This window comes from Zalophus californianus, chromosome 9, assembly GCF_009762305.2.
Source record: "Zalophus californianus isolate mZalCal1 chromosome 9, mZalCal1.pri.v2, whole genome shotgun sequence".
NCBI lineage: Eukaryota > Metazoa > Chordata > Mammalia > Carnivora > Otariidae > Zalophus > Zalophus californianus.
The window spans coordinates 116,379,635-116,394,992 of NC_045603.1; the positions used below are offsets into that span (position 1 = coordinate 116,379,635).

General features: G+C 38.5%; 1 protein-coding gene across 4 annotated transcripts in view; it reads right to left on the reverse strand.

Annotated features, from left to right (window-relative positions):
* The window catches only part of MYO3A (myosin IIIA), a 231,842-nt gene that overhangs the window by 164,429 nt on the left and 52,055 nt on the right, over positions 1 to 15,358 (reverse strand). For all 4 annotated transcript variants that reach the window (XM_035729263.1, XM_027593914.2, XM_027593918.2 and 1 more), the window contains exons 7-9: positions 7,457 to 7,533; positions 4,282 to 4,427; positions 1,435 to 1,500 (exon numbers count right to left, since the gene is read on the reverse strand). In XM_035729263.1, the coding sequence (XP_035585156.1) occupies positions 1,435 to 1,500; positions 4,282 to 4,427; positions 7,457 to 7,533 (289 nt within the window). The remainder of the gene's footprint in view (positions 1 to 1,434; positions 1,501 to 4,281; positions 4,428 to 7,456; positions 7,534 to 15,358) is intronic.

Here is a 15,358-nt window from a genome sequence, read left to right on the forward strand (position 1 = left end):
AAAGTTACCAGGGATCCTCTCCCAGGAGATGTGTGAAGTCTGGCTGCACTTTATCAAATATTCTGTAGTGCACAGTCCGTACTCCAGTAAGAGATGCTCATGTGAAATCTGGGGAACAAAATGGACTATCAATCCTCGGGTTTTCACACCCCTTTAATCTAAGCCTCTTGTCTTTATAGGAATAAGGGAATAAGCAGATATTCTTGGTAGAAAAACCAATGATTGCCGTCTGTATATAACTCGTTCCTCCACTTTCTTTGCCCTTTCTACATTTTCTGATGTAGTGTCTGACAAGTGTCTGACACACGTAATCTTTTTTTTTAAGATTTTATTTATTTATTTGACAGAGAGAGACACAGCAAGAGAGGGAACACAAGCAGGGGGAGCAGGAGAGGGAGAAGCAGGCTTCCCGTGGAGCAGGGAGCCCGATGCGGGGCTCAATCCCAGGACCCTAGGATCACGACCTGAGCCAAAGGCAGACGCTTAATGACTGTGCCACCCAGGCGCCCCCGTGATCTTTTCTTTTTAAAGATTTTATTTATTTATTTGACAGACAGAGAGCAAGAGAGCACAAGCAGGGGGAGCAACAGAGGGAGAAGGAGAAGCAGACTCCCGGCTGAGCCAGGAGCCTGATGTGGGGGTCAATCCCAGGACCCTGGGATCATGACCTGATCCAAAGAGAGATGCTTAACCAACTGAGCCACCTACACATCCCTGACACATGTAATCTTAATGTCCCCTGTCTCCCATTTACAACCTGGGGTCATCCCTTACATTATTTTCTATTATTATTATTATTTACGGTAAAGACATAGTAAGATGGTGAAAACAGGTTTGTGGGGCAGATATTTAGAAATTATTGACTCATACCTTCCAGTTGATTGCCCAGAGGCACTGCACTTCTGTCAAATATTTGTCAAATTAAAAATGTTCACTGAATATCAAATACATAAGCATTTTATTGATACTATTATCTGATTCACTGACTGCAATGAAAATTCCCTGACTGAGAACAGGAATGAGTGATGCAGATAAGCAAAGAGTTAAAAAGAGCTGATTGAACCGATGGTGGGTGAGTAGGTGGGAGATGGGAAGGTGTAGTTTGCAAAAGGCAGATGGATGGAAGGATGTGTCCGTAGACCATGAAGCAACCTCAGAAGCATAGCTATCTTTAAGCAAATGAACATGACCCCAAGGATCATTATTTGAGCAATAATGGATTCACTGAACATTCAGAGGACAGTACAAATGCTGGTTTTGAAGACAATAATGGATACCCTCTGGGGCTGTTCAATAGATAAGAAATAAGGAGGAGATTCAGAAGTGTTGTAAAAGGCACATTTCAACGTTCTAGCAGGATGAGAGGCATCTAAACAGGCGGTACAAGTGGAAACAAAAAACTTCGTTTTTTTAAAAGACTCTATTGTTACTCACTTGCTAATGAAGTCATTGAATTCTGCTGACCATATTTCAGGCTGTCTTAGTTTGGGGGGTGGATTCCTAGAAAAATAAGAATCAAGGTTGGATTGTGCACATTGGTCAGTTGGTGCAAAATCAGAGCTGGACAGACTAGAGCATTAATTAGTGTGATCAGAGGTTCTGCCAGGCATAATCAAGCATGACCACAATTTTCCGATTCAAAGACAGATTAATTATTTATTAAGCATTCTTCATATAAAATGACAGCCTCCTTGTTTCTCGGAAAGCACTTAATATATGACCCAATTTTTCTTTTTTTTTCTTTTTTTTAAAGATTTTATTTGATAGAGAGAGACACAGCGAGAGAGGGAACACAAGCAGGGGGAGGGGGAGAGGGAGAAGCAGGCTTCCCGCGGAGCTGGGAGCCCGATGCGGGGCTCGATCCCAAGACCCTGGGATCATGACCTGAGCCGAAGGCAGACGCTTAATGACTGAGCCACCCAGGCGCCCCTATGACCCAATTTTTCTGATACTTTTTTTTCTTTTAAGGAATCTTTTTGCTTTTACCTGAGTGCCCTAGGGGGAAGCATCAATACTTGGCAAAAAGAAACAGCGAATACTGGGGATTTTTTTTTTTTTTTTTTTTTTTACTTTGAGTCCCACAGAAGTCTCTGAGGAATATCCAGGGTACACAGAGGTGACCTGAAAGGTGTGTCATTCAGAATACAAGGGACACTGTAGCAGACAGGGGCAGAATAGAATCCCTCAGGAGTTGTTCCATTGCCGCTGGAAACAAGGTTATGAAAGTAAGGGACTGGAAAATATGATTAGCTAGAAAGCTCTGAATGCCACTTAAAATATTTTATTATTAGTTGCCTTTATTTTTAGGCGAAACAAATCTTGTTCTTCTTTGGCATGTTCATGAATACGAAGTCACCTCCCTTGGAAATGAGGCTGATCTAAGTCTGTAATCAAGCAACATTGATCAACCATGATAGCTGAATTTGCCGAAATACTGCTTGCCACTAATCCTAACAGCTCTTTGTTTTCATTAAGTGGGATGGAAACACTTCGTCTTCACTTCTGTATTACTCCTTAAATAGCTTATAATGAAATTAGTGTACAGTTTATATAGGCTCATTAAAGAAAAGTGCAGCCACTCATCTACCCTAGATCACGCCTCGAGCTCATTGTACAAATCTTAGGACTGTTTGAAGATTGCTGATTTGCACATTAAAAGAAGTAATTCTCTTCCCCAGTAGTCTTGCTCTGTTTCTTGTCCTCCTGAAAATTTCCTTTCTAAGAGATTTATTGGCTTGCTTGGAGTATAACAAACTTTTGATGATTTTAGAACACTTAGAATGGTAGATTTTCAGATCCCTTATTTTTTTTTCTAAATATTTCTACAGTTTGTGTTCTAAGACCTTCATGCTAGAGATATACCGGTGGCAGAAGTAAGAAGATGCCATTTCCAGAGGCACCTTGTTCACAGGTATAAGAAATATCAGTGGTGTCATCCCTTGTCCATCTGGTGTCATCACCAAGAATAACAACATCTGGCTAACTCTGGTAGTTTAAACCATAATTAAAATGGCCCAGGAAGTGTAGTGCTTCATCTTATAGACTGAATGACAGGAGGAGTTAGGAAACGTAGATTTTTTCTTCTTTTTCCTCAAATTTAATGAAATGTCTTAAACTTGGTATAGGGCAGGTTTTCTCTTCTTTTTTGTAATCTTGTTTCCCCACTTACCAACCAAGCAACATATTTTACAAAGAGCTAGACCTGAGATTTACATGGAAATTGTTAGTAAAGGATGATAAAGACATTATAATTCAGAACATATATATCAGACAGGAAGTTCAAAAATAAAATGAAAAATACATTCAATTCTTTGGTCTTCTACTAATTTAAATATGTGACCAATATTCCAAATGAACCCATGTAGACATGAAATCACATATTGGCATTATTTCTTTAGAACTGAGAACTGTCCCCGAGGGCTTTGTATATATGATTCTATGTGCTATAGGCACTAGGATGACAAAATTTAATAAAACTATATAACATACCACCCCACCACTGCCTTCGACCCCTGTCACCCCAGGCCCTGGGTGTGCATTCCACTGGGACTATGGTACCAGGCACAATCCTTCAGACAGTCCTCAAAGGAGAACACATGTATAATAAAAATAGGCTGTCTTTTCATATCAGTTTTCTAAAATAGCTAGGAACTAAACAAAACATATATAAAATAGTATTTAGTTAGTAGGACAGACAGGGGAAAGTTTATCAATATATACAATGAAGGGGAAAGCTCTACACAGAAAGGAAAGTGTTTTCATGGCTCCAAAGAGATTATTCTAAGTTTACTGTTTTATATGAATATGTTCAAATATTAACATATTAAAATCCTTGCTATTGTATCAGTGAATTTTGTGTATAAATTTATTAATAATACCATTTTAAATCTCCAAAGAGAAGTCTTAGCAAGTAGTAAAAAAAAAAAAAAAAAAAAAAAAATCACTGGATTGACAGAGTGAGGCAAAGCCAATCACTGGGGCACCGACTGTGGCCCAGGGCCTTACTGACAAGTTTGGGAGTGGATAAAGAGTGGGAGGGACCACGGCTTTCTGAGCTCAAATCCCGGCAAAAGGAAGACACAGCAAGTATCAAGAGAAAGTTCTTACTTAGACCAGGGAAATGAAACCGCTGAATACATACAGTGTTTCAGAAGAGGCAGAAGATATGTTAGGCCACTATGCTCCCACCTTGCTGAAATATACTGAATATTTCCCTGATGAGCACCAGCTGAAGGAAGAAAGATGGGCTACAGATACTGCACCCCATGTTAGTTCTCTGACCTTGGAATTTTGAAGAGCGCTCTCATGGGATGCAGGTCGGCTAGTGGAGGATCTCCATCCCCTAGCTCAATGGCCGTGATCCCCAGGGACCATGTGTCACATCTGGCATCATAAGTCGTATCCAGTTGCTGTTCGCATGCAATCACCTAGCAGAAAATGAAAAAAAAAGAAGGGTGAAGTTTGTGATTTTAGCAAGCACTGTAGCAAAAGCAAGCATGAAAGTCCCAAGATTTATATTAAAAATTCATGTGACAAATATTCACAGAAGTTTTGGTCATAATAGCCCCAAAGTGGAAACAACCCAAATGTTCATCAACTGGTGATGGATAAACAAAATATTGTGTATACATACAATGGAATATTATTCAGCCATCAAAAGGAACGGACTATTGATGTATGCTACCACATGCGTAAACGCTAAGAGAAAGAAGCCAGACACAAAGGCCACACATACTGTATGATTCCATTTACATGAAATGTCCAGAATAGGCAATTCCATAGGCAAAAAGCAGATTAGTGGTTGCCTAGTGTAGGACAGGTTGGGAGGAGATGGGGATTGGCTGTTAACAAGTAAGAAGGAGTTTCTTTTAGGGGGAAAGAAAATGCTCTAAAATTAGACTGTGATGATGGTTGCACAACCCTGTGAACATACACCTAAAAATCATTAAACTGTACACATCAAATGAGTTAATTCTATGGTATAGGAATTATATCTCCATAAAGTTGATAAAAATAAAAAAACATGCATATGAATTTTCTATTCTGTTGTGTCTCTTTTGTCTTCCTGAGTATAAAAATGTATTTTGCCCCACCAATTTTTTTCGTTATTTTATGACTTCATACATGTGGCCTAGGAATATCTTTCCAAACGCTTGGGTGAATTTATGCTCCAATTTGCCCAAGACATCCTTAGTTTATGCTTTCCTAGAGTTATTAGAAATACCATCCCCTTTTTCTCTGCAAAGTGTCGTGGCTTGTAAAAATGATATGGTCACCTACCACGGTCACTATTTCCCTTGTCCCTTTCATCCTGACACACACGGACTCCAGTCTGGGAAGGACGGCTTTATGTAACCAACAAATGCTACCTCTGAACTAGAATTTAATTTAAAAATGTCAAATAGAGAATTTCACTCTTCAACTGATAATTGAACAATCTTGCCTCTGAGGCCCTAAAAACACTAAAATAATTTTATGCCATTAGTTATGGAGAATATATTAAATTCTATTTGCCTTGCTACTTTCTAATTCTAAGAGATTTGTCATTAATAACATAGAGCTGGCATATACGCCATGCCTTCACGAGCTATATATACTTCCAACAATTCTAGATAAGTGGAAATTTATTGAAATACTGCCCATCATTCATAAGTTGGAAAAATGTTTATTGCAGAAAAATAAGCATAATATGCACAAAATCTGGAACATACACATACTTACTTGACAGCTTGAAAAGACTGCAGTGAACCTTTCTCTTTTAGGTAACACCCATTGGTTTGTTAAGGAGAAAAGCACTTTCAAAACCAGTTTGTGCTATTTTACTAATAATAAATAATGACATATCAGTAAAATGATGGTCTGGTAATTGCATATTTAGGAGTATCGATTTTAATTATTAACTCATTTAATACTCTGGTAATTAAATTTTAGATAGATCAAAATATTTTCCTTTACTTAGACAGTGGTTCCAAGATCCACTAATCAAAATTGCTTTTTTACTAAAAGAAAACTTAAACACATAACAATGGCTTTGTTACTATAACATGGAAAATATAAAACTAGTCTACTAATTATTTAATATTAATCAAGTAATGATACAATTACATATATTATAGTATTTATATTATTACTATGCATAAATAAGCTGCACTGTTTAATATTATCCCTATATTTTATTAATTTCTCACTTTAAAATTTTTTTTCATAAGCTTTTAAAACAGTAGTAATATATCAGAATTGATATATTACTGATATATAAACTGAAGAAACTGAAGAGACTCCCACTTGAGATTCTCTTATTCAATTTCGGTTTTGTTTATATGAGTACACTTTCTATTTTTACTCCAGGATATACACCGTGTTCAAAAAGTTTTTGAATCCATGGCACCTGGCTGGCTTAGTTGGTTAAGTGTCTGCCTTCGTTGGGCTCAGGTCATGACCTCAGGGTCCTGGGATTGAGCCCCATATAGGGCTCCCTGCTCAGCGGGGAGTCTCCTTCTCCCTCTCCCTCTGCATTTCCCCCTGTTTGTTCTGCTCTCTCTGTGTGTCAAATAAATAAATAAAATCTAAAAAAAAAAAAGTTTTTGAATCCACTGGAATTTTTAAAAGATTCTTAAGATAATGTATCTTTTCTCCATGTTTTATATTCCACTTACATTTCATTTTTTTGCAAGTACTAATTGAATTAGTATTAAAATAGAAACAGCACACAAGGGTTTAATCCCCAAACACATTTCATTCTAAGATGTTGCAATATTAATGTAGTATTTGAACCACTTCCCTCTCTTCACTCCCTAGAGAACGGTAAATAAATAGCAGAATGTTTCCCAGAGGCTGAAGAGAGAGCTTTCCAACATAAGTGTTCTTTACTGATAAACATAATTAAAAAGATTAAAGGCATTAACAGTGGCTGTGGAAAGAAGATGAGACTCTAGAAAACTTTTTCCCTCAGCAATTTTGGCAGTTTATCCACAGCTTCCCAAGGGTAATGGTTTGAAAAGATTCTGTTCAAGCTGAGGGTTGCCCCCAAGCAAGACTGACTCAATGTAGGAACCTGGGATACAGGTTAATCAGCGAAAATCTGATCTTAAACAAAGGCTAGGGATTTTCATAATATTTCTACTATAATGTAAAACCGGAATCTAAGTATCAATAATATGAATACATGCTAAGCAATTAAAAGTAAATTTAATAGAAAATTAAGGCTGCAAGCAGTTTCTCTTTACCTCATCTGATTCATTCATTCAATCCTTCATTTATTCATATGCTCATTCACAGTCCACATACTGAGCACTCCCACGTTCCTTCTCACACATGCAAAAATCATGCATGAAAACAACACAATTGACATTTTCTTCTAGTACCTTTCCAAAACACATATGGAGATGGAGTATGCATGAAAAGGAAAGTCAAGAAGGATCAAATATTACATTTGTCCCCCTCAAAACTATCTGACCTCAGGAGCCATCCAAAATGGCGTTCCTACGGATGTATTCCGATGGTGCCGAGTACTGGTGAGCTGTGCAGACACACCTGAAAGAAACAAGACTTCAATTCTTTCATTACTCACTCATGAACAGAGACTCCAATTGCAGTACATTTGCTTACAAACCACCATTAAAATTCTGTTCCCTTAACGCTGCCATGGGACTTGAACTTCGTATTTAAGTATCCTAAGTCAGGATTTCGTCATAGCCAAAATATAGAACAGTCCTCTAATTTTCTATTTCTCATATCCAAACGTCTCCATCCTAAATGCCCCATTCAAGTTTTATTCCCCTATCCTGACAGTTACTCTGGTCCTGATCACACTAATCTCTATTTTTTTGACGTTCTACATTTTTAACTGTCTATATTACATAGTTTGGCATGTAATTGTTATTCAAATGATATGCCTCCTCCCCTCTCTCTTCCTCCCTCTGCTCACTACCAAATTCTGGTGAATTTCAGAATTTTTCTATGGTGGTATGCACATAGTAGGTTACTTGTGAATGTGAATAAAATTATTTTCCATCACATGATCAACTTTGGACAAATCACACCTGCAAATTAACAGCATCTATTTAATCCAACAATGTAAATACAATCAGTTCTTTTCCTTTAGAGAGATTATAGAAGGGACTGTAATAAAGAGGTATAACCAAAAATTGCAATCTTTGTCATCCCATTAATTACACCTGGTTAGATATAATCATAATTGACCCTTTAGAAAATTAGGAGTAAAGTCTCTCCTTGCATTTCACATTCCTGTTCCTCATGCAGGCAGGCCTGGCCTGGTTACTCTTCCCTTGACCTGCTCTGAACTTGATGGGTTACACCCAAACCATGGGCTTCCACTCCCTCATTTCCCTGTTTTGAAGATTTTATTTATTTTAGAAAGAGAGCAAGCGAGAAGGGGGACAGGAAGAGGGAGAGAATCTCAAGCAGATTCCATGCTGAGCACAGAACCCAATGCAGGGCTTGATCTCCGGACCCTGAGGATCATGACCTGAGCTGAAACCAAGAGTCACACGCTTAACCAACTGAGTGACACAGGCGCCCCCTGATTTCCCTGTTTTGAAAAGTACCTCCCAGGTGTCACATTTATTTTAGGCTCTGGCTATTTATCTTATAAGCCAAGTAGGACAAAGGCATTGATTAAGATTTAAATTTGGATACATTTGATTCTTCCAAGTTGGCATTTGACATCTGTCATGAAATTCAAAGGCCATATTCAGCCCCAAAAGCATATTTTGGTGGTGGAAGTATGCCTAAATATTGGTGGAATATACTTGGGCACAGAGGTAGGCAGTATGTTTCAATTCCACATTAATTGCATCTCATAACTGCATAATTGCACCTACCTATTCCACCGATATATAGTATAAATCCTGTCCTAAACAGAATCTTCATCTATGGCCTTCAAATCCTGTCTTTGAAAAAGTTAATTATTTGACAGAGAAAAATATCCTCACTAAATAATTTTTCAAATTCAAGGGAGATGATCTCATCTGTGCTTGAAGACCGTCCCTTAAATATTTTCTAACAGTCTATCAGAAGAAAGAGCATCATCACTTAATAGCACATTTCTCCAGAATACACCCTCTACCTCCACCTCTACTCCAGGCATTTCAACCTTCAGAAAAATTAAATTTCAATCTAAACATTTCACAGTCTTTTTCTATAAATTAAAAGTAGAAGTGATTAAGCTCAGATTTTATTATAGTATCAGAGTATTGTAATTTAATTATGTAAGCGGGAAAAGTAAATGGATTTTATTTTATTTTTTAAAGATTTTATTTATTTGAGAGAGAGAGAGAGAGCATGAGCAGGGGGAGGGGCAGAAGGAGAGGGAGAAGCAGACTCTCTTCTGAGCGTGGAGCCAGATGCAGTCTGATCCCAGGACTCCCAGATCAGGACCAGAGCCGAAGTCAGACGCTTAACCAACTGAGGCCCACAGGTGCCCTGCAAATGGATGTTAAAATCAATTCAATTTAAAATTGATTCTAAATTTACTAAGATTTATTCTAAAGGCATTTATTTATTTATTTATTTATTTAAATTTACCTTATACTTGATCTTTGTTGAACATTTTTGTCTCAATTTCATAAAGAGATTTTAAGAATTCAAATGTCATTTAACTGAAATGTAAAGGGAAAGGAAAAAAAAAACACAACCAAGTAATAAAAAAAATAAAAAGTTTTGCTCCAGGTAGGAAAATGACCTTTTAGAGTAATCATGTGATAGTTTTATTCTCTTTCTGAGTATGAAGAAAAGATTATGTCACCAGAGTTGGCATTTCTTAGTAAGTGGTCATGTCCTGGTGTCTGAATTTACAACCATGGATGGTTGGAATGGACCTTCCTGCCACACTCCACAGGAAATAAATATACATGGAAAGATACAGGAAAAAGGTTTTTTAGGCTGTGATATGTGACCCATGGTAGTCCATTCAGATTCTTTTTCTTGGAAATGTGAATCTTGAGTGGAGTGGACACTCAGGGAGGAGGTAATTAGAGCTAAGTCATCCAATGGCAGGGCTCTAAGGATGGGTCCAGGTGATGCTGCTCCTGAGGACCAGGGCTGCCATAGCCCTATTCCTAGGAGGCCAGATGGCCCAGCTTCTTTCTCCCTCTTGACTTTCTAAGGCTGTCAGTGTTGTTTTCAGTATCCTTGCCTGAGTTGGTCAGAGTTAGTGTCTGTTGCTTACAACCAAGGAACTCTAACTCATACAAGACCGAAATGATTTTATATATAAAGAGCAAATTAATAAGGGTAATAGTCAATAATGAGTTTACAAAGTCTAAGAGTCACTAGGTTTTGTATTAATATGAGATTACATAATATTTATATGTTACTGTGAGATTAAGAATTTTCTAGGGCAACATTTGGCCTCCAAACTCTTTAATCACACATCCCAAAGAAGAAGAAACTTTTGAGCAAGCATACCCAATACAGATTTATTATAGATATTCTCTATATATTTACTACTATATTAATTTATGCATTCTAAAGCACATAAGGATAATTTTAAAGGATGAGATTAAATAATAGCTGTATTATGAATATGTCATAATTAGATATGAATATTTTTTCTGCACCCCATGATGCCTTGTAAGCACCCTGGTATTGATACCTTCTTCAAAGACCACTGGTCAGAAGGCAGGGGTAATGAATTACAATGTTCTTGGGGGTCTCACATATCATTTAGTGGCTTTTGGGATCCTGCAGAAAAGAATGCTTGACACCTGGTTCCTGTATGGCAAAAAGACACTGCAAAGCTAGAAACTGTATGGAAACAAGAAAAATGTAGTCCAGAAGGTGAAGAAGAAAGTCTCAAATAAGTGAAAAAGGAACAATGCCACTAGGTAGAATAAGAAACTCTTGAGTCGGGATGCCTGGATGGCTCAGTCAGTTAAGCATCTGCCATCTGCCTTTGGCTTAAGTTATGATCCTGGGGTCCTAGGATGGAGCCCTGCATTGCGCCAGGCTCCCCGCTCAGTGGGGAGTCTGCTTCTCCTTCTCCCTCTGCCCCTCCCCTCCACTTGCACTCTCTCTTTCTCTCTCTCTCTCAAATAAATAAAATCTTTAAAAAAATTCACATTTAGAATCTTATAATATTGGATGATTTTCACATTAAAAACAAGACACATACACAACCATGAAAGAGTGACAGAAGAAGGCCTCTGCCAAATTTCATGTGTGCGTTGAATGTGTCTGCAATCTTCCTTAAGCCTCAACATCATTTTACCAACACAACCAAATAGCTTTGGAGCTAGAAGGCCACTTAATGGTCGTAAAGTCTAACATGTTCATTTTCAGCTTGGTAAACTTCAGCTGGAGAGAAGAGTGCGTTTCCTGAGGACAAATGGCATTTTTATTTGTTATGCATTCTCACAAGAAAAGTAGCTAAGAAGGCAGAAAAATGCAAAATTCTATTAAAAACGGTTGCCATAAATTACTTTAAAAGGCAACAGGAATCCAAATTATGAGTTCAGGAGCCCTAGGAAGTAAAGAAGATTAGGAAAATCATCTTGTCCAGAGAGGAAATAATGGAATAAGTCACCAAAGTAAACAGTTATGTAAGCATATCAAGGGAGAAGATGCTAAAAAGCTGGAAAATTCCAGGCAGAAAGCAGAAAGTTGGGCTAGTGAGAGGCTTTGGGAAGGAACAGGAGGCCAGAAGGAGATGAGGGTTGAACAGAAAACAGGCTGGAGGAGAGGACAATGATCCACTGAAGGTCAAAGCCTCAGGAACATTAAGGAGGTGTATGTTAACGATTCTTTAGCCCTTTGCTTTGATTATATTGAAATTTTCATGCTGTTTCATGCCCTTCCAACAAGGCTTCCTGGGCTGTTTGATGGTTGTATAGCGACTCTGTTCCCTATTGCCTAAGTCCTGTTTCTAGGGAGAAAAACATGCCAAGAGGCCTCTGAGAGCCTTAGGGAGTCAGAAGAAACATTAAATATGTGGTTTCCAATGTGGTTTCAAAAGACCAAACTCAGGAAACTTGATTTGCTATAACCATACAGCAAAACCCCTGACATTTAAAAGAGGGCAAAGGGAAGGGCATGGGATTTTGTTGTTCTTGCTAAAAATAAAATACTGCAGGAATGAGAATTGAAATTCTAAAAATACAGATTTTTTTCAACAAGAAGAGGCCATAAAATTTATTATACCATCTAATATCCTCATTTTGTGGATGGAATTAAGATTGTCTGAAGATTAATCTGGGCATCTAGGGTATCCAGATATTTGGTCAAACATTATTCTGGATGTTTCTGTGAAGGTGTGTTTTGGATGAAATTAACTGTGAGTGAAGCAGATTATCCTCCATACTGTGAATAAGCCTCAGTCAGTAAGTGAAGGGCCTTAACAGAACAAAGACTGACCTCCACTGGGTAAGAAGGACTTCTGCCAACAGCCTACCTTTGGACTCAAACTGTAACTTTTCCCTGGGTCTTCAGCGTGCCAGCTTAACATCACATTTTGGAGTCACCAAGCCTCCACAGTCACACGAACCATTTCCTTAAAGTAAGTCAATCTCCTCTCCACCCCCCATCCCCAGCCCACCAGAGCTTGTTGATTCCAGTTCTCTGGAGAACTCTGGCTGATACAGGTTTTGGTACTGAGAACGGTTCTTAGAGGAACAGAATCTTAAAGATGAGTTTTCTAAATTGGTTCTGGGGTTTCTGAAACTGGCTTTCTAATCTGGTTAGATCAGAGACATTAATGGCTCTATTTCCAGTAGTAAAGAACACTGATAGGCTGTGGCATGATGTGGCAAAAGAGGTACCTGAAGTACCAGCACTGCACACTTCTAATCAAACACTTATAAGAGGCATGGTTCAGGGGCACCTGGGGGGCTCAGTCGTTGGGCGTCTGCCTTCGGCTCAGGTCATGATCCCAGGGTCCTGGGATCGAGCCCCACATCGGGCCCCTTTCTCTGCGGGAAAGCCTGCTTCTCCCTCTGCCTCTCCCCCTGCTTGTGTTCCCTCTCTCACTGTGTCTCTCCCTGTCAAATAAATAAACAGAATATTTAAAAAGAAATAAAAAATAAGAGGCATGGTTCAGGGTGGTATCTTTGGACATTTTGTCAAACTAAAGAATATAATGAAATTGGCTCATTTCTACTAATGTCACTGGACAAAATGAGGATGAAAAAAGGATGAGCTCAGGGATTCAAATTCCCAGCTCCAGTGCTGCATGAACGACCTGAAAGCTTCTAAGTGGGTCCTGAAAGAGACCCTTCTTTCCAGCTGATGCAGAGTTGAGATTATTGAAAGCCAAACCTAGAATCTCCTTATTAAGGGTGTGGGATGATGGTGGAAGGAGTAACTTGGGTCAGGCTGAATTTCCTGATACGGACCCACTTAAGCAGAGACTTTGCATTTAAGATTGCAAATGTTTAGAAAGTCAGAAAGCGTTGGCCGGTTGGCTCAGACATGGATTTCTCATCAGGAAATTCATATTCTCATAATGTTTTGCATATGGGGATATCAAAAATCTCCTGACATTCTTGTACTTAATATACCAAAGGACATTCAAGGTTATCTCCAGCTTTAGCTTTCAGTGAGTCTAAAGATGACACAAGGTAAGTGATTCTGTGCAACCACTACTCTTATCCACACTAATGTGATTTCCCCTGGAAATCTGTCCTCTCTCCAGTCTACCTGGCACTAATCTTTCCCTTTTTTTAATACTCAGCTCATACCTTGTCATGGAGATTGTGTAGTGCTTTCTCTAAAAACATCAAGATCACACTACTCGATGTACAATCCTTGGCTTTGAACAGATTAACCACCCACCTTGAGCTGTATGTGTCATGTGATTATGTATGACTTTGTATGTGTGTATACATGTATAGTATTGGACCTCAGTTATAGAGTTGAGTACAGTTGACCCTTGAACAATGTGGGGCCTAGGAGTGCCAACTCCCTACACATAGTCAAAAATATGTATATAATTTTTGACTCTCCAAAAACTTAACTACTAATAGCCCGCTGCTGACTGGAAAATTTACCAATAACATAAACAGTCAATTGCCACATATTTTGTATGTCATATATATTATATACCGTATTTGTAAGCTAGAGAAAAGAAAATGTTATTAAGAAAGTCACAGGGGTGCCTGGGTGGCTCAGTCGGTTAAGTGACTAAGTCTTGGTTTCGGCTCAGGTCATGATCTCGGGGTCGTAGGATTGAGCCCTGCATCAGCTCCATGCTGAGCATGGAGCCTGTTGGAAATTATCTCTCCCCCTCTCCCTCTGCTCCTCCTGCTTGTGCTCTCTCTCTCAAATAAATAAAATCTTTTCAAAAAGAAGAGAAATACACTCACATTACTGTACTTCTTACAAATAACCCATGTATAAGTGGATCTGCACAGTTCAAACCTGTGTTATTCAAGGGTCAACTGTACATAGAATACTCCTCATTTACGGTGCACTATCATCACTGATCTCTTATCTTATTTTTTCATTCCCTTTGATCCCCAATCACCTCTCCATTGTCCTGTCTTCTGTTCCACCATAAAAATCTTCCTTTTGCTTGAAACTTCTCAGGAAATGAAATTTTAGAGCTGCAGACTAAGATCACATAATTTTAATCCAAAACACTTACTTCAAACTGGCGGTGCCTGTGTGGTTCAGTCAGTTAAACATTAGACTCTCAATTTCTGATCAGGTCATGATTTCAGGGTTGTGAGGTCAAGCCCGGCATCAGGCTCCATGCCCAGCTTAAGATTCTCCCTCTCCTGCTCCCTTAGCAACCTCCCCTCTCCCTCTCTGAAAGAGAGAAAGAGGAAGGAAGGAAGGAAGGAGGGAAGGAAGGAAGGAAGGAAGAAGAAAGAAAGAAAGAAAGAAAGAGAGAGAGAAAGAGAGAGGAAGGAAGGAAGGAAGGAAGGAAGGAAGAAAACAAACTGAGGGACCAAGAGGTGATTCTTAAAAAAAAAGTCCTCTTTGATTCACCTAAAGTCATCAGTCTATGGAGAGGCATACCTGATACTGTTATTAAAATTTCTACAGCTGTACTGAGGTTAATTAGTTTGTTTTTAAGTTGGATAAATCTCTAGGTATAAAGTTTTCCTCTGTTACCAAATAAAAACTCTTTTCAAAACATCCGAAATCCATTCCTGACTTCATAATGTAATTTTTAGGTGTACTTCATGTAATTTAATTTCAACAATTAAAAACTAAAATTTTGACCATCTCTTGGAATATAGGGCCGTGAACATCAATAAGAAAACATGTTATCCAGAAAATTTAGAAAATATCTTTTGTCTTTCCTTTTCCATAACTCTCTTTTAAAAAATCTTTCTTTAATCACAGCTACTTGTAAAATGGGACAGCTGAGGCAGGCTTGCTTATACCATGTCAGCCC